At 35.0% G+C, this 25793-nt stretch overlaps 1 protein-coding gene across 6 annotated transcripts in view; it reads right to left on the bottom strand.

The window, feature by feature from the left end:
• The window catches only part of LOC134533273 (gastrula zinc finger protein XlCGF52.1-like), a 59599-nt gene that overhangs the window by 6002 nt on the left and 27804 nt on the right, over positions 1-25793 (bottom strand). For 3 of the 6 annotated variants that reach the window (XM_063370720.1, XM_063370719.1, XM_063370722.1), the window contains one exon: positions 13506-21499. The exons of 1 other annotated variant lie outside the window; for it this stretch is intronic. In XM_063370720.1, coding sequence (XP_063226790.1) covers positions 20361-21499 — 1139 coding nt within the window. In that variant the 3' untranslated portion in view covers positions 13506-20360. Of the gene's footprint in view, positions 1-7658; positions 8818-13505; positions 21500-25793 lie in introns of those variants that run through there. 2 more of the 6 variants (XM_063370724.1, XM_063370721.1) reach the window with 2 other exon arrangements.

Below are 25793 nucleotides of genomic sequence, written 5' to 3'. Positions count from 1 at the left end.
CGTGAATTTGAGTAATATGTGTCCGCAGAAATCGGTTCTTGTCGTGGAAAATATGTAGTGGATTGCGGCGTTGTTAACATTTGTTTATCACCCGCGCTGGTACATGTTATTGGTATCATGTTACCCCCATACACTTGAGTATTAATTTTAGGTATTTGACTACATTGATTTATATTAATTGCATTCATATCTGAACTGTTGTCAGAGTGTTTTGGTGATCGATTTTCATGTCGCACCTCGTAGTATCGTTGTGATGGTTTTTCGTTTGCGAATGATTGCTGAATTTCCCTGTGTGGTGACGAAATATTTTCGTTCTGCTGCGATTCCGCTAACGAGTAGTGTTGGTAATATTCATCATGATTTCTCGAACGCATGAATTTATCACTATTACGTTTGTCATAGTATCTGTTATCAGTGTTACAATGTTTCCATGAATAACCTGCATTTCCTCCTTCTAAGTAATTTGAACGCCATTCTCTTTGTTGTGAATTTCGGTTGTTATTATCATACCAGTGATTTTTGTACTTCTTTGATTTATTATCTCGCCATATAAATGCATTGACACGTGGTGTATTCCGTGTGTGATTTTCGTGGTTATTGTCATTTTTACGTTGATTCCACGGCTGGTATAATGGTGTAGTCTTAGGGTTGTTTGACCTATCGTGGTCCTCACGAACATTCGTATTCAATCTACATTGCCGATCCAATCGATCATATGTGATTAGTTGCTAGCGGAAATCAGAGATATTTTCAAAATTATATCCTGTCATATGCGATTGGTATCGCATCGGTAATTGCCCAAGTATCATAGCAATAAATTCACTGTCACACATTTCAACATCTAAATATCTAGATCGTTCAAACATTTCACTCAAATGTGACTCCAATGATCTATTCTTTCTAGGGTCAAATTTCTCCCCATGCAGTGTGGCACACAAATTTCCCTGAATTTTAGAATTCCAGTACTGCTGCAAGAAAAGTTGTTTAAACTGTTTGTATGAATTGATGGTGTGTTGATGCATCTCCCACCAATAATATGCGGTACTTTTTAAACTACTGCTCACGCATTTCAATTTTTCGCTATCAGTTAAATTGAATCGCGAAACGTACTCTTCGAATGATTTTAAGAACTTTCGTGGATTTTCACTTATCTTGGCTGCGAATACAGGTTTTTCCTCAGCCCAGTGTCGTGCGGGATGATTAAATGCTGTAGTAGAATCAATCATAAGTTGTCCCTCTGTAGTATATAGCGTTCTACATCGTGCATCGTTGCTCGAATTCTCCGTCTGTATTGGGATCGTTGTGTTATTAATACACGACTCTACCTGAATCGATGTATTAGAATTAGTAATAGGTACACCTGTTATTTGTGTCGTAATATTCTGCACTCGATTTTCTAAACAGTTTATCCTCTGGTTCACCGTCCTAAATTCGTCAGACGTAATTAATTTATGTAGTTGTGATTCAGTAGCCATTTTCGTGATTCTCGTTTCAATCTCTCGTGTATGTTGTGTGATTGTTTCTTATGTAGTGTTCTTAGCAATATCATGACAACTAATTTCAGTAACTACAAGTTTTTGTTGAATATCTGCTATTTGTTCATCTACACTCGTGAATTTTACTCTAACCAATTCACTGACATTTCGTATTTCTGTGTCCGTCTCATGCATCTTAGTATTGAACTGGTGTATTACATCTGTAAGCCTGTCGTTTACCTGATCAATACATTCTGATAACCTTTCTGCTAACTGTTCAGCGTGTTCCCTGTTTTCACGTGTTTTCGCGTGATAGTTGTTCACTTTTGCGAAAAATTTGTTCGCTTTTGCGAGAAAGTTGTTCGCTTTGGTCTCGGAACATCCGCTGTAACATTTGTTCCAAACCATTACTTAAAATAGTGTTATCATCAGAATACTCCGTGTTATCTGTGGCGTTAGCAGTATTCGTATTCTCTATGGAAATAGAACGTTCGGTTTGTATGTCGCTACTAACCTGAATATCAACTGCTGCGGTTTCCTTCTGCGGACCAGCTGTGCTAGCAGTTTCCGAGTTCTGTTCCCCACCTTCCCCTCCGTTGTTTCTCCGTCTTAGGTAGTCCATAGCAGTCCCGTCGTTTTCTGACATGTTTATTTTGTCAGACTCTGATTCTAGGTCGTTAAACAGTAATTCCTTGACTATACTTTTTGTAGTGTGATTTATTCAGTCCTATTTTAAGTAGTCGGATATGTTCGGTCCCACGTTGGGTAGACAAATTTCTTTGTGATCACCTATTTCAATCTGACTAGCCCGGTTATTGGCAGACCAACAAAGAAAGTAATTTGGTTAATACCAAATTTGAGTAACTCTAAAGAACACATATGATCTCTGAGTATATGTTTATGATTATTGTTGGTGAATCAATAACAATCAGTAACCCTTTACGTTAAGGTGATCCACTGTGTTATTAATAAACACAAAATTATACTTATCATTAATCTTAATTTTTACTCCAATTCCAACAATAACTCAAACGATTCACTGTTGTAATATTAATAGTTGTATTACTGGAAATGAAATTGTTTTCACATTACAACATTATAATTTGAATTTTTACAAGAATAACTATATTCAGTCGAATGGTTTAAAAGATTAATATTGCACAACCTGTGTAATAGGACACCTCTTCAAATAAAAATTTAATATTTATATTGCAATAATATCTTGGAACTTGATATTACAAATATTGCTATATTCAAATGTAGTAAAGTTTTAACTTATTTTAGCTCAATCGGGACTCATCAGTTAGTATCTCAGGTTATATGGGAGTAAGTTGGTGAATCAGACATAAGATTGATAAATTGCTGTCGGGTTATGTACTGCTACTAATTAGAAGCTTGTGGAGTTGGAAAGATGTAACAAGTTCTCGTAGTTCATAGTTACCTCAGAATATGCCGCAAGTTAAGGACAATACAACCTTATGATAGGGTATTTCAACTATACCAGGAACTGTGCATCTCAGTGACTACATTCGTACTGACGTAGTGATGTCCTAGTTCTCAATCTTCACGATGATGACTCCACAGGAACAGCGGCCCTCGGTGTGTATGGCTGGATGTGGTACAGGTCCCGATGTGGACAGCTATTGGTAGTTGATGGGTCTCCAAACCGGTATTTCTTGATGACGACGAAGGGCAGTTGTTCACATTCTTGATAATGATGTAGTGATTTACTATCCTCGATGACGACTATGTAGTTCTTGACTATCTTCGACGACGACTATGTAGTTCTTGTCTATCTTCGACGACGACTATGTAGTTCTTGTCTATCTTCGACGACGACTAGGTAGTTCTAGTCTAACTTCGATGACGACTACGTAGTTCTTGACTACCTTCGACGACGATTATGTAGATCTTGATGAATATAGGCAGCGATGAATTATAAGTTTTATATAAATTTTAGATTCGTACATCTCAAAGTCTCCGTCAAGTTCGCTGCTTATCATTTTCTTTCATACTCGCCGTTCGAATTCACCATTCCTAATAAAAAAATTCTCCATCAGCCTTCCAATTCAAAAGCAAGAATAGAGGAAGTAGGCAAATAAGTATTTTTAAATCCAAAGATATCGTTAAAAGTAACTATGAAGTATAATGAAAAGTAAAAGAAGAAAGTTTCCCAAAACACCAGTTGTGGCAATACTTCACAAATAAATATATACAAATTTTGAAATTAATTAAAATTATTAATTACATACTATAAACTACTGGTTGGTTTATAGAATATCTCAGGAACGCTGCCGCTGGAGTGACTATCCAGACTGCTAATCCAGCTAGCACGTCACTGCATTGTATTACTGTCAAGAGAGTAATTATTAAAAGAAATTTGGTAGTGTTGTGTGACGAGTGGAAATTTGCATTACCTATGACCAGGTCTGTTTTAGACGTAATTTACATTTACCATAAATAAAATAGTAATAGCTGGAAAACATGCGATTTTAATGTGTTCTTAGATATTGACATGAAGTTACTGTCAACATTCAGTTCAGCGAGAGGAACAACCAAAATCGTTTAGAGTGTATGTTAGCATTTTTGTCAGACCTATGTGTCAGTAAGTAAATGTAAATGAGGTCACAGGAACACATCGACTACCATGCGGGGTCTAGCTAGAAGCTGTCGGAGGCTTGAGGCTCTAATCCTAGGACCTCCAGGTGGTCTAACGCGACGCTGGAACACTGGACGCTGGAAGCTGAAATTGGCGAGCTAGCGAAGATCTGATATCGCCGGGTGTCTGGCTGAAGAATCGACTTCCCTCTCGTCCTAAAAAGTCTGTTTTAATTTGGATCGGTCTCACCAAACGTCGTGGCCGATCGTAGCTGGCGCTGACATCAGTCGTCCGGAACCACTACGGGGACGAACGGGACCGACGCGGAAGTTAGCACTAGATGTCGCCGATACTCCCTAGCTGAGACTTATTCAGTCTAGAACTATTCTCACAAATCATAGTATGGAGAATTCTAGATAGCACACGACCGCGGATTACGCGAGTCTTCAATTCCTCGGGCGGCAACCAAGACTTTGGTTCGCCCCAGTCCGTGAAACGTCTTCCCGCTGCAAGATGGCGATGGCATCTCTATCTTCTTCCTTCTATTTTTTTTTCATCCCTAGCAACCTAGGAGCTATATGGCAATCAGCAAACCAAATTAACTGCATAGTGAAATAAAACTTGGATATTAGCATATGTAAGAGTGCTGACCTAAGGCAAATGAATAAAGTTTCCAAAGAATAGTGCTTAGATGACCCTGAAGTTAAAAAGTGTGTTGTCTCTGGCAATTAGATGTGTTGTATATGTTAAACTTTGGTTGTCCTCTTTACAATAAAATAATTAAATACATAAGATCGCTCATGAAATATACAATTAATGTTACAATAATAATCAAAATAATAATAATATGACTGTAAACAGTTGGACTGGTTACAACGCGAACCCACAACTAACGCACCAAGAAACTGGAACTATCGCTGGGCGCAATCTCGCTAACCAATCAGGACGAACCTTGAGGTGGCGTGATGTGTCTCCCCAACCCAGTATTTTTCAGAAAATTATGTGATTGGTCAGTTGGCCCTCGGGGTTGCCTCCCTTTGTTTTGCCTTGTAAAAGGATGGTAACTGCATGGTGCATGTTCAGTAACAGTCTACAGTCGGTCGTCGTCATTGTGTCATCGACAGTCGTCGGCAGTGGCCGGCAGTCGACGTTGCTCGTATTGTTCAATTATGTTAGTTGTCGTGTCGTCGCCACACCGGTGTGACTTCCGGCTGCAGCAAATCATAATAGAAAATGTAACTTTTAAAGACAAGTGAAACAATTTGAAGTTCAAAAGTAATAAATCGGAACAATATTCGAAAAGTGAAAATTGTGTATTTGTTGTTATTCCAGGTTGTGTCGAGTCGGGCTAACTTTGCAATCTAACAAACTAATTTACATAACTAGGTGAATATCTACCTAAAATGGCTATTATAGTCAATCTTTGTTAAAATTACTTTGATTAAAAATAATTACAATCATCCCAATCAAAGGTATTGTAGTTAATGTAGAAGAAACATAAATTTAAAACAGCAAATAAAATTCTTTTCTCACATTAAACAACATTCTGTGTTTTTTTGATAATATTATTTTACGTCACTATATTAGGCTATCAAGCAAAAATTACAATCTAGGACCATTTAGTACAAATTTTAATATTATTCCTGAATTTCTATGTCTCACACTAAATATTTTTCAGAAGATATTTCACTCCAAATACTGTTAGGTAGGACGTGTGTGGTAAGAAGAAATTTTTGTGGTGATGGTTAGTTGATGAGATAAAATGAAAAATAAATGGCATAAAATGGTAATGCGTAGAACCACTAATCATAAACACAGGCTGTAAAACAGAACCAGCACAGATGGCTTATCCAAAACCACAGTATTTGTTCAAAAAAAACATAGAACTGGAGATATCGCAATGACACACAAAATTAAATAATTACAGTAGTAAGTAGAAACTATAATAAAAAAAGACACTAAACAATAGGAATGACCATGGTACAAAGTGCTAAACGAATTTATTAAATAATTATGCCAGGCTGGCTGGACACAAGAATTAATTAGTTTGTCACGAAGCCCACAACAATATAGACATGAAAAGGCCTTTCATATCAATGCATTAGGCTCATAAAAATACTTAACTTCTTACAACTCATCTCGTTATAAAACAAACTGTCGACTCTCGGACCAACCACACCCATCCTCTCCTATCTATTCTATTACTTGCTTCAAGAAAATGCAGTTTTATAATACTAACTTTAAAAATCACAAATAAAACATGGTAGTACAAAGCATTATTTACTAAGTAATACTCCTTTGTTACATAATGAACAATGCAATATGTTCCTACACTCTTTAGATTAACCAGGAAGTAGAAATAGCAACACATCTTCATTCCGAACTCACAACTATCGCCATTCTCCAAACGTCCTGAACTTAAACTACACGTCTTTCATATCCCTCATCCGGCAAGCGTATCTCTCTGCTTAAATGCCAACTAACACACACTACACTTCCATCTTAAAACCCGCATCCTGATTGGACAGCACTCCTCTACATGCATCAAAACGAACAAACACACCTCAGTTTTTATATACAAACTTACTAACCAAATAGTTTCAATAAATTAAACATAAATAGTCTCAAAACCACAGAGTTAGGAATTGCCAGGAGACTGCATGCTGCAGGCGCGTCGGAACCGGGGGGGCGACCCAGGCGACTGCCCGGCCATAACATTTCATGGCCGGGCAAAGTGATGGTTTTGCCCGGCCATTGCATTAGATGAACAAGAGGCATTGTCTTCATTGCAATGCTAAGTGGTTTTGTGGGATTATCTTGTCTGTGCGTTACCTTATTCTTAAAATAAATTAAGACTTTTCGATAAGTGTACAGTCACAATAAATATGGCAACTGTTCTTGTTTTCTTCTAAATATTCACGTTTCACAGTGCTGATAGCGGAAATATTATTGTGGGATATAAGACCAGTAAATGATTCCGCTCGTTGCAGTAGCTTACGCTCCGTTTTTGTCCACCCTTGTCTACCTGACCTTCAGACCCTTGCATTCACCCCGCCTCGTTTCTACCTAACGGCAACGACCTGACGTGCAGAGCGCTTTCCACATCAGTCATCATTCAACAGCTGTACGTCTTGCTTTTAAGTCCAAGAAACTTTGTGAGCCGTACTACAGAACTGTTTAAAATAAACTTATTTATTTATAGTATCGTGAGTGAGTAGTGTGGAATGGCAGTGATGAAAAACATTTAGGGTTTAAGGTGAAAATTTATAACAGTATTTTAATTTTTGCGGCGTACAATGACTCAGAAAAGAATCAACTTTTTCTTCAACAACCGTTCTGCACTGTCCTGCAGTTCGTCACAACCACCGCCTAAAAGGCTATAATGCCTGTGAAGACAAAGATCCTAAAGAAGAGTTGGATTCCTTTAACTCAGGTATTACTTTTGAGAAGTTTAGACTGAGACAAATTTTTACATGATCCCGAAAACCATATGTAATATACCTATTTAACATTAAAGTTTAGTATGTCGGTACATTATTTTTTTCCGCTCGTCGCTCGTGATTATTCCATCGAGTAATAAAAAATTTTTCTTTGAATGTACAAATCATTGAATAAGAATTTATCAAGCAGATTTGCAGTTATTTATAAGCATCTTCACTCGCCTATTCTGTGGGGTTCGCATTTTAAACTTATTCTTAAGGGGAGTCTGATAGTAAAAAAATTAAAATATTAACTTTTTTAATTTTTTAAACCAAAATAAAATTTCGACTTTCCTGAATAAAATGATATGAGTGTTATTGCGAAAAGCTTTTTTCCATCTTTAATTTTTTTATTTTTTTAAAGTTGAACTGCATTTTTCGAAAAATTAGTTTTTGTGACTTTTTAAATTTTAAATGCTAAAAAAATTATTTTGACCTTTCTGAATACATACAATGTAAATACTTTATTGTACTCCTTTCAATAAAAAATATAACGAATAGTAAATTTTCAAAACTTTGGAGCCTTGATTCAGATTTAGTTGATGTATAGACCTTTCCTGTATTGATCTTGATTTATTAAGTCTGACAGTAAAAATAAAAAATTAAAAAAAGTTTTTTGTTCATTTTAATGTCAAAATAAACTTAACACTTTCCAGAATAAAATTAAATAATTGTTATTGCAAAATTTTTTTTTCCATCTATATACTTTTTATTTTTTTAAGTTGAACTGCATTTTTCGAAAATTATTATTATTTTTTAACTTTCAAATTTTAAATGCTAAAAAAAATATTATTTTGACCTTTCTGAATACAATCTAAATACTTTCTAGTACTCCCTTCAATAAAAAAAATATAATGAATACTAAATAGTATATTTTCAAAAATTTGGAGCCTTACTTGAGATTTGATTGATGTATAGACCTTTCCAACTTGCCTTCAAAATGAATTCTACGAGGCGAAAACTGAAAAGTGAACACTGTTTTGTGATGCCCAGCCTTAAGTAAATTTGTTATAAAAAAAAGTTAAAATTTATGATCGTAGTACATTATATTTTTATGTACGAAAGATGCTTAAATAGCACCATTTTGCTCCTTAGAATACACTTTTTTTTCTACCGGGGGAGAGCCCCCGGACACCCCCTTTGTTAAATCCACCACTTATAATGATATTCTCCTTTGCCCCCCCATTAAATAATTGCTTCCTACGTGCCTGGATGCTGGGATGTGGTTGAAGTCACTTTTTAACCTGTCTATTGCCATATGGTCCTGCAAAAAAAAATGCATAAATACTAAATAGTGCCTGATATCATCTGATGATGGTTAATAAGTATGAATTAGAAACTCGATCAAAATACTAAAGGTACTTTAATAAACAAAAAAAGTAAATTAAAACAGTTTTCACCATGCAAACACTACACTTGCACCAATGTTTTGGAAGTCCAGCCAAAATGGCTAGCAGAAGAAAACAAACTGCTTCACACAACTACCATGTAATCAGCAGACATGGTCACCTCTGCTTAAAAACATAGAAAATATCAAAAAATTTTCAACCTACCCCCACAGACAAACTAACTCTAAAATGATAGCACACTATAACATTATAAACAATGAGTACAAAGAGTGCATAATGAAATTGCTTATGTAAGAAACATAATATTTATGAACAATTCCTTTCTAATTTTAATAATAAAATTAATGTTCTATTTTCTTTACAGCTTGTACACATAATACAGAATCAAATCTAAATTTATCTCACGAATAAAACCTCACATTTCAGTATTTATAGTTATAAGAAGCAATTAATAGTTATTAAAATTTTACATTGAACCATTGCTATTTTTTAATTTTATGAAAACTGATAAAATTTTATATTACTATTGTATTTTTATATTCTTAATATAAATAAAAATCTTATATTAACACCAGACTATAATTTAGTGACAACATGAATATGATTTTAATTGCAAATTACAATACAGTAGAACCTCTGTATGTCGAAGTCGAAGGGAGATGCCAAAAAATTCGGGTTATAGAGTTTTCGTCTTATGGAGGATTTCGACTTCAGCGGATTTTGATTCGACATAAAGATGTTGAGATTCATTCTTATACATTTTGAGTTAGAGAGGTAAAATAAATAAAAATTCAAGTTCCAGAGGTGACAAACATATCTTATAACTTTAAACGAGCAATTCTTGTATATATATAATCTAAATCTCGGAAACGGCTCAAACGATTTTCATGAAATTTAGTATGCAGGGGGTTTCGGGGGCGATAAATCGATCTAGCTAGGATTCATTTTTAGAAAGTGAAGACTAATTTCAAGAAAACCTTCATGAAAATAATCAGGTTTCCGCTCGTCCCACACGTGCTGCTAAAGTAAGATGCTTGCAAAACTTGACTAACATTATATGAGCAGAGAGGTCTTATGATTTAGATGTTTCACGAGAGAGTGCGTCACAATATGTGGCTGCTGAAAAAAATATTATTCATATTTCATCATTATGTAATACGTATTTAAATATAATTTCTAAAAAACATAATTTACCAAAAAAAAAAAATAAAAAATACCGAGCAAGCTCGGTCATCGAGGTACTGTTTATTTATTATAAAATAAAATTATTTCATAACATTTTTAAAATAAAATAATATAGTATTAAAATAAGTCAGTAATTTTTTTTTGCTTTAGATAACTTTGTTTGTTTCTATCTATAGCATTGTCTAAGACTTTAAGGTATAAAGAGCAGAAAATTCTTGTTTTCAGAGTTGCTAGTTTGCTCTATAAAATTCCGTAAAGTATTCAAGGCTGTTCTTGCCTCTTTGATGGAAACCCATGGAGCGCATGTAGTATTGTTCGAGTATTATGTCATCTAAATCATTAGGATCTGTTTTTTGAGCTACTGAATCGATAATTTTGTCATCAGATAATGTCCCAGCAGTCATAACTCCATCATTGCACTTAACAAAGTCCTCAAAAGATATTTCTGATTCAGACACCACTATATTCCGTTCTGTGAGAGGTGAAATAGAACAATTTTCGGTTTCAGCTTCTTCTGTTGACGACTATGAAAAACCACAGTGTTCATAACAGTTTTTTATAGTAGTCGCAGTAATATTTCGCTTCATCAACCGTTCTGACAACTTCTTTCCGATATAATTAATTGAAGTTTTTAATGATACCTTGATCCATAGGCTGTAATTCTGATGTGGTATTGGCGGGCAGATATTGGATTTTAAACAGCTTTCATTTGTGGAATATCATTAAGTGCTGTACAATTATCAAGGAATAACAAGATTTTCCTTTTTCTTTGGACATTTTCTTATCAATAATTATTAGCCAGTTTTTGAAAATTGCAGAAGTCATCCATGCTTTTGTATTTGCTTTATATTGCATAGGTAGTGATTTACATCTTGAAAAACAAGGTTTTTTAGATTTGCCAATGACCAATGGTGAGAGTTTTTCTGTGCCCGACATGTTTAATGCTAGCAGAATAGTCAAACGTTCCTTGCTATGCTTCCCAACATGGCATATATCATTTTTCAAAGTTAGAGTCTTCTCAGGCAGACATTAAAAAATACAGCCCCGTTTCGTCAGCATTAAAGATATTGTCAGGTTCGTAACCATGTAACAAATTTTGCAATTCACTTTTCCATTTGTTACAGGTTTCAATGTTGACACTTCCACTTTCCCCACAAACTTTTTAAAAAACAAGTTCATGTCTTCTTTTGAACTTTTCTAGCCATCCATTATTGGCCCTGAAATTAGCGAGTCCCAATGTTTTAGAGTATGTTTCCGCTTTTTCTTGTAACAGTGGTCCACTAACACTGATATTTTGGCTCCGACACTGCTCAAAACCATTTAAGTAAGCATTCCTCCAAGCCCGGATATTCTGCAATTCGTCGTCTTTTGCAGGACAAACTTTGACCGTTTTTTATTTTTCTCATGATGTCTGATTCATTTTTTATTTTTGTTGACAGAGTACTCATTGGCAGGCCAAATTGTTCAGCAACATCTTTCTTCTTTTGACAGCTATTCACAGCTTCGAGCACATTTTATTTTCAGCGTGACTCAAAGTTTTCAGTTACCTTTCACAGCACTCATGTTTTAACAATTTTATTTGTAAACTGTTGTACAAATTGATGTGTAGCAGTCGTAACAGTCGACAACAAATGACTTGCTTTGCTAAAGTTCAAATTAAATCAAAAATAATAAAATTAAACACCTGACACGAAGCAATCAAACACGTTAGTCATATTCACGGTAATCCTATTTATTGTATACTCCTAAATTGATTTCTAAGAATCAATGGTGTACTTACATTGTAGACAAATTCTTTAAATCAGTAAATTATTTTTCTTTGAACTATAGAGGTAAGTTTCAAATAATCGAGTTGTAAAGGTTGTAAAATAAAACATTGCTATGTTCAAGATCAGAGGTCCAATTTAATTTTTCGAATTATGGAGGGAAAACCTGTACCAAAATGGCTTGGAGGGACTCACTGATTATTTCGACTAATAGAGGTTTGTGAATTCGAGCAACGCAGGTTTTGGGGCTTGAATGGAAGGGAACATAACATTTTTTATAAATTTGTGAGGTTTTCGACTTATCGAGGTTCGCCTTAAAGAGGTTCTACTGTATATACCATGGACATTCATAACATAAACCAGTAACAATTACAAACATAGCTTTACGGATATTTAAAAAATATATAACATTAAAAATGGAAAATATTTTTTAAAAAAATTCCAGATCATTCAAATGATTGGTAGAAACAATTTCTAGCTTATAAAATTGTTAGAAGTTATTAAGAACTTAATATTGAAAATTAACAATAGGTATTTTGAAGATTAGTAAAACACAAACAAATAGTAATTATTTTAGCAATTAAGAAGTAATTATTTTAGCAATTAAGATTGGAACAAAAAAAGTTTAATATGCTCAATCTCTAGGTGGCCCACACTTCAAAACACAGCTATTGAAAATAAAAGAACTATTAATTAATAAAAATCTTGAATCAAACCTTGGATATCAAAACTATTTTTTTGGAATAAAAAAATTCAAATACAATGAATACAAAAAATTATTACATTATTTTGTACAATAGTAAGTAATGTATAGTTTCAAAAGAAATTATTCTAATATAAATATGCATAAAACTATACACAACACACACATATTTATGTATACATAAACATATATATACATATATATACATATATACATACATATATTCATATATGTATATATACATGTGTATATATTAGTGATGGGTCAATTCCTGTTTTTTCCCGGTTCTCGGTTCGGTACCGGTTCTTAAAAATCGGTTCTCGGTTCTCGGTTCCTCGGTTCTGACTTAAAAAAATAAAATGAATATTATTCACACATTATTTATGAGGTGTTTTAAGTATTAAACTATTTATTGTTTTGGCTACTAAAAAGCATGTGTCCAGACTTAAGCTACGGCCACACAGAGCGCTATGCTCGCTATGTTCGCGATGTTCGCTACGCGATCACAATATAGCCAGTTGCATCTCAGGTGCCACTGGCCACACAAAACTGTGTTCGCTATGTTCGCTATGTGCGCTATGTTGGCGACGTCACCAGGTGTTTGGTTCTAGGCTATTTTTTAAAACGTCGCTGACTTCGCGCATGCGCAGATAAACAAAACATCTGTTTTCGCGCGGAATTGTGCTGTAGGTACCCACTTCAGTGTTTACATTATTATAGTATAATGTCAACGGAAAATTTTATTGAAGAAGTAAGAAAATATCCATGTTTATGGAACGAATCAATGGAAGATTATAGAAAGCAGGACATGCGTGATAATGCCTGGGATTTTATTTCCAAAGAGGTTAATAAACCAGGTTAGGTGTAATTGCAATTGATTAGTTATTCAGTTAATGATAAAAATAAATTTATGCTCCAATGCTTTTCCTGTAATTTAAATTCTTCTCAATTTTATTTTTGGTTAGCAATAATATGCTATCAAACTGAGTTGTATTTATTCTAAAGTATTCAATAAATTTGGCCTCGTCCGCACGCAACTGCTTCATTAAATGATGAAATTCGCCAAATTAATTTCTTTTGAGATTCACTTCATGAAACCATTTCTTTTTTCGTTTGCATACTGAGAGCCAACAGAATATCATCCTCGTCGGAATCATCACTCGAATCCCACGACATGCGCCTCGCCGACATCGCAAACTACACTATTCTGTGTGGCCACCTCGCGCAGCAAACATAGCGGACATAGCGAACATCGCGAACATAGCGTAGCTTTCTGTGTGGCCGAAGCTTTACATCTTCAACAATTTACTGTTTATAACACTGAAAATAATAATTTGTTTGTATTGTTCTGTCCTCAATATTTTTATTGTATGCTTGCAAAGAAATGCATTGGCATAATTTTTCAGTCTTTAAAGAGGCTATCAAAGCAAATTTTAAGGTTTAGTATAGTTTTCAAGCTACAGTAAACACACCAACCTTAATAAATCTAAAATTTGCTATATAATTCTAGTAATTACTTCAAGAAATCTACATACACCCTCCTTTAAAACATAGGAATAAAAAGATGTTACAATAATGGAAATAAATACAATGATGGTGAACTTTAAAAGAATTAAAATATTAAATTGTCCATCAAACTTAATGCCTACATTGAATTCAGTTTGTTTGCACAGTCAACAGTAAATAACTGCCACACTTCTGATGCCATTTCTTACACAATTGGCTCTATTTGGCCAGAATGATTATACTTTACAAGTGTCAAAAAGCATTTTGTTTGACCACCCAATAGTAAAATACATCTACACATCCATACACCACTTAACTATATATAAAAAAAAATAAACTTCCCCCTTCAAAAAAAAAACCCATTTGCCAAAAAGCGAAAGTTACTAGCTATTACACTAGATGGCTGCAGATGCAGTGAACTTAAATTCTAAAGCACTGCACAAAAAAAATGCATAAACTTTTATAATACCGAAAATTATTACGGAAATTTTTTAATCAATCATTAATTCTATTAAAAAAATATTCTGTGGAATTTGCAACACACCAGTCACCCTTACTTACGTATCAACGACTAAATTAACTGCCTATTTTTAAAAACAAATTGAAACAAACATGGCGTCTTTTTGTTCTCACATCTTTGGTGTGGCACGTTATAGAGTTGCACACATCTATGAACTACATCTATGGCACCTTCAACTGTTATGTTTTGATTGTGAAACGTACTTTGTTTACAGATGTGGCGATAACATTAAATATTTTCACGTGTAATTTATTTTATAGTTAGATGAATATTATTCCACGGAAGTCCAAAAAAATAATTCATATGTGGATTGGACGTGAGTTGAGCCATTTCATGCTGCAGTTAAGTTATAGTGAAGGACTATTTTCGTAAAGGGTTTTGCTTTACTGCCGGTACCGGTACCGACATTTTAGCTGCGGTTCTCGGTGCCGGTTAAAATGCTGAGAACCGTAGGAACCGAGAACCGGTACCGACCCATCCCTAGTATATATATACATATATAACATATATACACATATATACATTAACATGCAGATTGAGTCTGAATATAAAGCGCCCCATACACTAGCGGATATGCTCACCTACTTGGCTCGGCGAGCATATCCACTAATAGGCAGGTCCAGCCTCTGTCAGACCGAGCATGCTCGGCTCGCCGTCGGATGGCAGTTCCCTCCGAGCCGAGCCCTGTACCGAGCATATCCGCCAGTGTGTAGCAGGTCCCAACATGCTCGCCCCGAGCCCACAGTGAGTGTGCTATCTGTTGTCGCATGTCATGTCTTTTAAAGACAATCAAGTTTTTTGGGAGGCGTTCATAAATTTATATCGTGGGATGTAAGGAGTAAGGAATATGTAAATAGGCATATCAAACAAGAGTGCTACCAACAGCTAGTGAAAAAAGTTGCCAGAGAAATTTGAAAGAACATTACATGTGATTGTGAATGTACATTTATCCATCCTCAAATAACAATGCAGATCTGTTGGGTCTGAGATTTCCAGCTCTCTGAGCAGTGTCATGTCACTATAACTGTTTCGTTCCACAAGCCACATTTTAGACCAAACTCTTCGTTTCATTTTTTAAGCTCTTCATCCAAACAAAATAATTCGCCAAAAAAGGTGCGATGCTACATGCAGCCGTTGTGCAAGTGCAACACCGACTGCCTTTATAGAGAAAGAGACGAGCATGCTCATGTAGTGAACGGTAGCGGCAATGCAGCGAGCATATTCGATAGTGTATGGGGGGCTTAACCAACCGTCAAACCTTGGTTCCAGGTTTCTTACACCTATCCCTCACTAAACACGTCTTCAGATTGCGTGATATTAATTTTACTTCGCCCTATCTTGAATAGCACACCTGTAAATTTCAGTTAGCCAAAAATCCCCGCAGTCAAAAAAAAACCTGAGCATGACGCCACGAAGTCTGTTTCAACTTCTGTAAACAACAGATGTGTCGTGGGATACAGTTGGCCGAAAAAGGGGGAAGATATGTGCGCACAGGTCTGTCCACGCTATCGGTTGTTGTACAATCATCTGCTATGTCAAGTTAAATTGCGGCTATGGAGTGTAAAGGACAAAATGTTTTTACGTCTGCGCGTATGCTGCCGTGCCGTACCGTTTTCACCTGGCCACAGACTGGGTCGTGATCTCAGTCTAGCCAGTGGCAGGTAATTCACACAAACAAAAGCAACATCTTTCCATTCATCTGCCGGTAACAGTACGTGCGTAATTACCTGCAGTTGGAATCATAGTGGAATCATGGCTTCCAAGTGAGAGCATAATTAGGGCCACGATTGTATGGTGAATCGCGAAATCGCGAAATTTTCCGCGAATTTATATGGAAAATGTGAAAAACACTATTTCAAGAAAAACCGCAAAACAACACCGAAATTACACAATACAAGTCTCTTATATTTTAATGTGAAAAGTCATGAAGCGAAAACTACATACACTAGAACCCCAATTTTATGTATGCTCACGGTTCCACGGATTGCATTCGTAAAATCGCTGCCTTCGTAAAATTGGGGGTTGCCCATTTTGACCCCCCACCAACCAGAAGAAAAGGATTGGTTTACGTTTGTATTAAATGTTTCTAGTATTATTTGTGTGTATTTTGTCATAAAAATTATATACTTTTAAATATTATTACTATTAACGCAACAAAAAGAAAACCCCCGACGGAAGCGTGTGAACATGGAATGTGTGCTGACCCGCCTGGCCAGCCAGCCGCCGGCGCCACGCAGACAGGCGACCGCTCACTCACTCGCTTGCCCGCCGCCTGCCTTCCCTTCCCATTCCAGTGCTGGGCTACCGTCTGTCGCGTAGCAAACATTAAAAATTATTTAATGTTTGCTACGTGACAGGATACCACGTTATTTAAACCTGCCCGCCTTATACAAACTGTTATTTCTACGATTGCGTGAATAGTCACATCTTCCAGTTGTGAACAGTGTGGAATATTAATGCTAATAGCAACAAGCTTGATAAACAAGACTTGCCCAGGTCCTGGTTGATAAGCTGGAAGAATTTCCTGCCTTGCATGTCTACGTGCTTCCTCTAATCAGCTTTAGGGCACCGTCTGGTCAGCGTGTGTGTTAGTGAAGCGGGATGATAAGAGCGACGCTCAATGGTAGTTCTAGCGCAGTAAAACCTCTAAGTGCAAGGCTCTGAACTGGCGCGCAGTCATTTAGTTCCCGTCAGATAACTGTGAAATTTGAGCGGTGACCGTAACATTATATAGCGGAAAAATAAAGATAAAGGTGTAATGCATTTCCCTTTGATACTTTCAAGAAATTTGTAACGGGTTTTTTACACCTAAAACTTCGAAAACATGCCTTTTAGCCATTTTATCTCCTCTAAATCATCTTGATCCGATATCAAACGAACCAGTTGGGCATTAACAAATTCTTAAATGCTTTTCGTAAACAGACTCCAGTCAGATATCTAGTGTAGTTTGGAAATCGCGTAGGTTTTTCGTGGCTGTGCGCAGCACACGACTGTAGTTGCCATGCGTCACGCGACGATGTTGTCCGGCAGGAAGGGCGAGTATAGTTCATTTGCTGTAAAAATGAATACTTTTATGGCCCTGCTAAATTTTTCCATTAAAGAAATTTTGAAGTGTCAGTGATTTTCCAGCAGAAATAATGTTGTGTAACTAACAAACAAATTGTATCAAAACAATTAACGGTAAATGGCTGTTGCGGGGGCCTTTAAAAAATTTTCATTTTACCAGAAATGGACTAAACAAACCTGCTTACGTCGCATGCAGTTTGGAGAAGGGGAGGAAGGACGTTGACAGTTTCACATGCCAAAGGATGTTGAGGGTCGAGGGGGAGAGAGACATGATGGTTTGTATACCTGGGAGGGATGAACCTTGAAGTCTAGACAAGAGAAGGAGAGGTAAGCCATATGACGTCATGCATCAACTGGTTGGAAGGCAACTCATATCCTTGTGCTCATCATCTGTCATCCAGACTAAACAAATTGCAGTCTGTAATTTATTGAGGTGCTGACAAAAGGTATATTGCCAGAATCAGTTGACAACATTTTGTCAACAATGAGAACTGTACATACTGCAGAACTGAAAGAGAAGTTCAAGCATACAGCAAATATGAGTCTGCTGAAACTTAATGAACTGATCGCTTGTGATCCTTCTCGGCATCAGTTTACAAATATTGGAGCAATTTTGACCCTCAGAATATGGGAAACAATGTGGATGATAAAGAATTCTTACAGCACACCCAGACCCTACCTTTCATCAAGCAGGTACCAAAGCTTACTCTAGCACGCGGATATGTAGCCCTGAAAAAAATTGTCACTGAAGAACAACAAAAGCCACACGTGAACCACATCGACGTGATGGAGATTTTGTGTCGAATAAAAGCAGATTACTCAGAATTTGCAACAGCAGCCTTGAAGTTGCTCTGGATACCAACCTCAAACGTTGACTCTGAACGGTCTTTTTCAACATACTCTTTAATTGTTAGTGACAGAAGAAGATCGCTGAAGCCAGAAAATGCAGAACTTTTAACAATGGTAGCATTTTCGTAATTTTTGTGTAAAAGTGTGCATAGTAAAACTTTCTGCAGTTTCTTATTTTAATGTGTCATCCAAAAAATTGGAACTGTGATGACCTGATGAGCGATGGTACTTTAAGAGAAAATGTTTAACCAGAACATCAAAATGTTGATTACATGTGATTCTAAACAACACAATAGGCCCAACTGCTATTTTTTATGTCACAATCGTGAAATATATTGTGTAAGTACCATGAATAGCTTAAAAAACACATATTTTTAAAAGACGAAATAATGACGAAATGTGTGGTTTTAAATGACGAAATCAGGTTCAAAATAAAACCACATAATCTTGGCTCTAAGCATAATACATCATGTTCCAAGTATTTTAGACAAAATTAGAAGTATTACGGCATACAGATTGTCATTAAGGTTACACTTATGTTGGTCGCACTGTAGTTTAAGCAAGTCAATTGTGCGCACAATTGTAAGAAATAGGACTCTAACAAAAGTTTATATCAGTCTGATGCTGTTGATTGTACTAGCAGGAATATATTTATCATTAGATACCAGAACACAAATTAACGGATGATTCACATTGAAAAGGTTGTTAAACGACAGTTGCCATGGACAAACTAATCATTGGCCTGACAGGATTGGTGAGAACCAGGTGGTTATAAGCGAATAAGAAATTAATTTTTGAAAAATTAAAATTCAATTATTCGGACAGTAATATTGGTTTCACTGTCAGTAAAGGATGGTTTGGAAAGGTACGCGATGTGAGTTGAAGGTCAAGACCGGGCGGGCAAGTCAGCCAGCCGACTGAAGATAAAATACATAACCACATATCTCCTGTTACAAGGTGATGTATTTGTCATACAAAGTGCGATGGGAGGCATATAAAGATAAATGGTGTGACATATTTATCGTTCAGTGTTATTCTACACATTTATATTACTAAAGAATATTTTCCTACACAATTTAAACACATTAAATAAATTAGCCTTGCTATTAATGGAAACTAATGCTTAAGAATACGTGATTTTGAATAATACGATAATTTTTAGGAACGCATTAGTAGTGCTAAGTGAGGGATAGGTGTACGACAAAATAAGTAGAAAGCCTCTACACGACTTTGGCCTAAAGTACCTCCCAAGGCTGCTATACGTCCTTGAAGTGAAGTTGGAGCTGACCAATGTTTTTATTGTTAATAATATAATATAGAATACTGAGCATCTGATACATGTTTAACTGAATTAAGTTCTACAAACACTACAAATTATTTGCTAGTGCAAAATTATTTCATTGAAATAAGCGGCGGCAATGCCTTGTTTTTGTGGCATGTTAATACCCCAATTATTTCAATGAAATTAAATTCTTAGTGGCTGCAGGATATCATTCAATTTAACACATTCCTGACACTTAGTGTTCTATTTTAAATACTCTATTTTTTTACAATAAAAGTGTTGTTCAGGGACATATGTCAGCCTCGGTGAAGCAAAGCACTGTAGACCATAAGTTAATAAGTTTTAAACTTATTTTGTTGTGATGAACCTGCAGTCGAAGTTTGCAGGTACAATTCAGACTCATTCTGTATAAGTAAATACATAAACATACACACAGCCATGCCTGCACAAACACACACTTTCAGAAAAAACCACTGCATTTACTGATATTTAAAATTATTTTTATAATTTATCACCAAAGAATATTAATGTTATTTTTAAGAAAACAATTTCCACAGCAAACTTAGTCTGGAAAAAGATTTTTATTTGTGTGTTGGTATGTGTCTATTCAAGGAAGCTTTATGAGAAAATTTTGCATTGCAAACAGAACATGAAAATGGTTTTTCACCAGTGTGGATACGCATGTGTCCATTTAAATGACCTTTAACAGTAAATTTTGCACAGCATACTGAACAAGAAAATGGTTTTATACCTGTGTGGATACGCATGTGAACATTTAAATTACCTTTCTCAGCAAATTTTGCATAGCATACTGAACAGGAAAAAGGTTTTTCACCTGTATGTATACGCATGTGACGGATCAAGGTACTTTTATCAGAAAACTTTGCAATGCATAATGCACATGAAAATGGTTTTTCACCAGTGTGGATACGCATGTGAACATTTAAATAACCTTTATCAGCAAATTTTGCACTGCATACTGAACAAGAAAATGGTTTTATACCTGTGTGAATACGCATGTGAACATTTAAATGACCTTTCTCAGCAAATTTTGCACTGCACACTGAACAGGAAAAAGGTTTTTCACCTGTGTGGGTACGTATGTGGATTATCAAGGAAGCTTTCCGAGTAAATTTTGCACTGCATACTGAACAAGAAAATGGTTTTTCACCTGTGTGGGTTTGTATGTGTTTTATCAAGTAAGCTTTTAGAGAAAATTTTGCACTGCATACTGAACATGAAAATTGTTTTTCACCTGTGTGCATATGCATGTGACTCTTTAAGTTACATTTTTGAGAACATTTTGCACTGCATACTGAACATGAAAATGGTTTTTCACGTGTGTGCATACGCATGTGACTCTTCAAGTTACATTTTTGAGAAAATTTTGCACTGCATACTGAACATGAAAATGGTTTTTCACCTGTGTGGGTACGTATGTGGATTATCAAGGAATTATTTCTAGAAAATTTTGCTTTGCATTCTGAACAGGACAATAGTTTATCATTTGTATGAGTGTACAATTGTGCTCTTAGATATGGTGTTAAATATAAGGAATGTTTTTTATTAGTTTTTCTAAGGTTGTGGTCATTAATACTTTTTTTTGGATCACAAACATCTCCTGTTGATCTTGGGAAAACAATGCTTTTTGAAGAATTAAAGTATGTCTTTCCATTGATCACACCACCAGTCTTGAAGAGTTTACAGCTATTTTGGACTGCTGGAAAAAAAAAAATGTAATTAAAAACTAAAGGTAAATAACATAAAAATTTAAATATTAAGGCAAGAATGGATTTGTGTATCTATAACTGAGATAAATACTTCTTACATTTCCAATTTAATGCAAAGGTTAAATCAAAAGGTTGTGCTCTATGCAGTTATACATACAGGCTCAAAACTTGAACACACACAAGATTGCAGAATTAATACAGACCACTGTAGTGTTGTCATAGTGTGTAAATATTTAAGAATCATGTGAGACAGTTTAGTGCCTTCAGTCATCAAGACCACATGCTTCCACATAACTGCTTTTGGAAAGTATGGATGCAAATCTTAAATTGAGGAAGGGCCATTTTTATAAATGATACACAGGAGTCGGTACAGCCAGAGTTATAGATTTTAAGAATAATACAGGAAGTAAATATCAAGTACTAACTTCACAAAGTAAAATCCGGCCACAAGAAATAAATGGGGGGAAGGTGAAGTTGATTGTGAAGACTTAGTTCCTCTCCTTCTTCTAAAGTTCTTTTCACATGTATTACGTCTGTAAGATGTTTGATGTATTAAAGTAGAGTGAGAAAGTGAGAGAGTGAGAAAGTGAGAGAGTGAGAAAGTGAGAGAGTGAGAGATTGAGTGAGTGAGTGTGTGTTTTTGTGTGTGTGTGTATGTGTGTGTATGCATGCATGTTATTGTTTATAGTGTATTTCAGTGTTTGTGGGTTGGTGTATGTTTGGTTGGTGTGTGTTTTTAGTGTGTGCTTTATGTATGTATGTTTTATTACTATAAAAACTAATGTGCCCCTGTTTCACTGCATTTGGGGTTGAATATCATAAAATGGTAAAAGTACACTATATAATTAATTATTTAACATTTTTCATGCTATGTTTCTTACATCCAACTTTATTTGCTACAGAAAGTTTAATTTTTTAATATAAAAAAATTGCCTTTTTACACCCTTGAAAACAAAACCTGTAAAATTAAATAACAAATAAAAAATCTACTCTTAATGTTTGTTATTCATTCTTAATTTCTATCCCTCAATTATAGTAGATTCAGAATTTTTTTTCTTCACCCTTTTAGCCAAACTTAACATCTTTACACCCCTTAGGTGCGGAGCCTTGCAAATAAGTATAAATAATAATTTTTATAATTTAATTTATGCCTTAGTTAATAAGTTTCAAAGATATTTTTTAAAATAATATAAAACTGACCCCATTTAAATCCTATTACATAACGAATTTTAATAAACTTAAAAAGCAATACATAACTCTAGATGCAAGTTTTTTTTTAGTTTCTTACTTCTAGTTCTAATTGAATTGGAAGTGTTAGTTTTTTTTTTGTTTTTGTTTTAAAAACACACATACTATTTTTACCGACCTTAAGGTTTGAAATTCGCAAAATTGTTAAAGTTGTGATTGGTAGTTTTTACACGTTTATCATTGGTAACAAAAAAATTTATTATGCTTGATTAAAACAAAAGTTTAAATCATTTGCCTTAAAACCATATCCACCGCTTTTATACTCCTTAGGGCTTGAATTTTGCAAACTGATCAAATTGTGAATGGTAGTTTTTGTATCTTTAATACATATTGGTAGCCAGAAATAATTTATTATGCTTAATTTAATTTGGAGATATAATAATTATTCTTAAAACTATCCTTACCCTTTTTAACAACTTAGGGGTTGAATTTTCCAAAATATAAAAATTGTAGTTGATAGTTTTTGTATGTTTATTACTGGTACCCAATATAATTTATTACACCTTAGTAATTTTGGCGACATGATTATTAACCATAAAAAACATATTTACCATCTTTGGGTGGAATTTTGCAAAATATAAAAATCATTGTTGGTCATTTTTGTATGTATATTTTTGGTACTAAATATGATTTATTATGCTTGATTAAATTCATATATATTTTTACTAACCTTAAAAAAAACTTACCTATTTTTCACCACCTAGGGGTTGAATTTTTGTATAATATAAAAATTGTAAATAATAGTTTTCGTGTGTTCATTGTTAGTACCCAAAATCATTTATTATACTGGAATAAATTTGAAGATATAATTATTAATCCTAAAAACCTACTTACCTTTTTTTCACCTCTTAAGGGTAGGATTTTACAAAATATAAAAATTGTGGTTCGTTGCTTTCATGTGTTCATTATTGGTACTCAATATATTTTCTTATGCATGATTAGTTCCAGAAATATAATTATCTGGAACCATATTTACCCCTTTTTCATCCCCATAGGATCAGAATTCTGTAATTATATATAGCCTATTTTTAAAATTCCCAAACATTCTTTCTAATGAAAAAATTCATCAATATCCATCAAATATTTTTTTCAATCAATCAAAAATTTAAAAACTAAAATTTGGAGTTATAATTAATTTAAATAGCCATTTACAATGTTTTTTTTTTTTCCGTATTTCAACCAATGTAGACTTTTGGCATCGACCAGTTTTATTATTAATATAAATAATAGAGAAGGTATTTAAGAGTGTTCATCAGAGCAGACAGTTCACAGCTCACATTTGTGTGTGTGCATGTGACTGCGAAGAGAGCAAAAAAGAGGGGACAAATATATGTCAGTTATTGCTCTCGTACGGTCTTCTCCACTCCATTCGCGAGGTGTTGTCTTTCCACCCTCCGCCTTGCCCTCCCAGTATAAGGCTAAACCTGCACGATGGGAGCCATGACGCTACACATGATCCAGCGATCCACTTGTCCCATTTGTTCTGATTTCACATTAGTAGTGCAGGTGTATTTGTGTTGGTGAGCTAAGATGATAAGTGCTGCGCTCTCTGTAGCCTCTAGCGCGGTATCGTCTGTAAGCCCCAGATGAATACTACCCCGCAGTCTTCTTGTCGTGCATAGGACAACTATGAGATTTTAGTTGTATTATACAGTGAAGAAATGAAAAAAAAGGTGTATTGCAAGGTGCGCAGGTGCTTTCAAGAATCTCTACCGTGTTTCACACCTAAAAATTATTCTGAGAACATGTGTTTTAGGCTTTTTCACTCTCATAAAACTACAGTTTAAATCCAAGTACGGCACGGAACTACTCATTCACCATGTACAGATTTTTGTAATGCTTTTCATAAACAGACACCACTATGTTATCCTGAGCAGTTTTCAAAATGCACGGTTACTTCTGAAGCTCTGCTCACCGTAATTATGCCCATGAGAGTTGATACAGACTCACGGCAAAACGGTTTCCTTCCATTCTGCTAGGCCTCACAGCTAAAGAAACCCTGCACAACTTTTGTGTTGGCCCATGCGATAAGTTTTGCCTTTCTGAATTTTTACATAATTTCCTTTGTGTTATGTATTTATCCCAGTAAAATTCAACGGCAAATAATGTTGTTGGCACATTCCGTTCAGTCCGACATTGTAATAACGTACATATTCCAAGCTTACACGGAGGACAGCACCTGCCCTCCTCCCCCGCACAAGGCAATACTGATTTTATTCCTGTGGGGTCATGAGTGTTAAACGTGACAGACACTGCCGAGGGCTGTTGGGTGTACTCAGAGTAATCCTGTTCATTTACCCTTTCACTCCATTATCATTTCATTATGTTTAGTTGTCTCAATCACCCCAATTTCGACGAGATGTTAAGCCATAATTCGTTCATACAGTCATCTAACCCAACACATGACCAATATTTGCAACCAAGTACCCAATGTTTGGTCAAGGTAAATAGCTACTGTAAAAAGGAGCATTTTTTTTATGAACATGTGAGTATATACTCTTATCTGTCAGAGCTTTATGAAAAATCATTTTGAAACAATAATCGTAATTCTACATTAAAATTGTATGTATTGGTAATGGTGAACTCATACTAGATGAAATTAATTGGACTTTTACACTTCCTAGTATAAATGCATGAGTAAACAGAATTGAAATTATGTACGAAAGGTTGTTCTATTTATTCTGTAACCACCCGGCCCCCTCTTTTTTCTCATTGTGTTAGCTAGTCGTTTGCCATGTTAGGAATGACAAGTGTCAATTAAATTCATCTAGTAAATATCACTTTGTATTTTTACATAACAGAGTAAATCCATGTATGTGTTTAACTTCATTAATCCATTAATGAAACCTTACCTTACACAGGTTAAGTAATTATAGTACATCAATTAATACGCAGCAAATTATAATGCATACAAACATGTGAATCACTATACCTGTGTGGGTAAATACAGGATAATTATAAAGTCTGTGAAACATTTTAAAAAATCGGTATAGTGAAATGGCTAAGAATTATGTAACAAATTATATACCACGTGAA

Source organism: Bacillus rossius, chromosome 6 (genome assembly GCF_032445375.1).
Source record: "Bacillus rossius redtenbacheri isolate Brsri chromosome 6, Brsri_v3, whole genome shotgun sequence".
Lineage (NCBI taxonomy): Eukaryota > Metazoa > Arthropoda > Insecta > Phasmatodea > Bacillidae > Bacillus > Bacillus rossius.
Note: the sequence above shows the minus strand (reverse complement) of the source record. Positions and strands in the feature narration are given on the sequence as shown.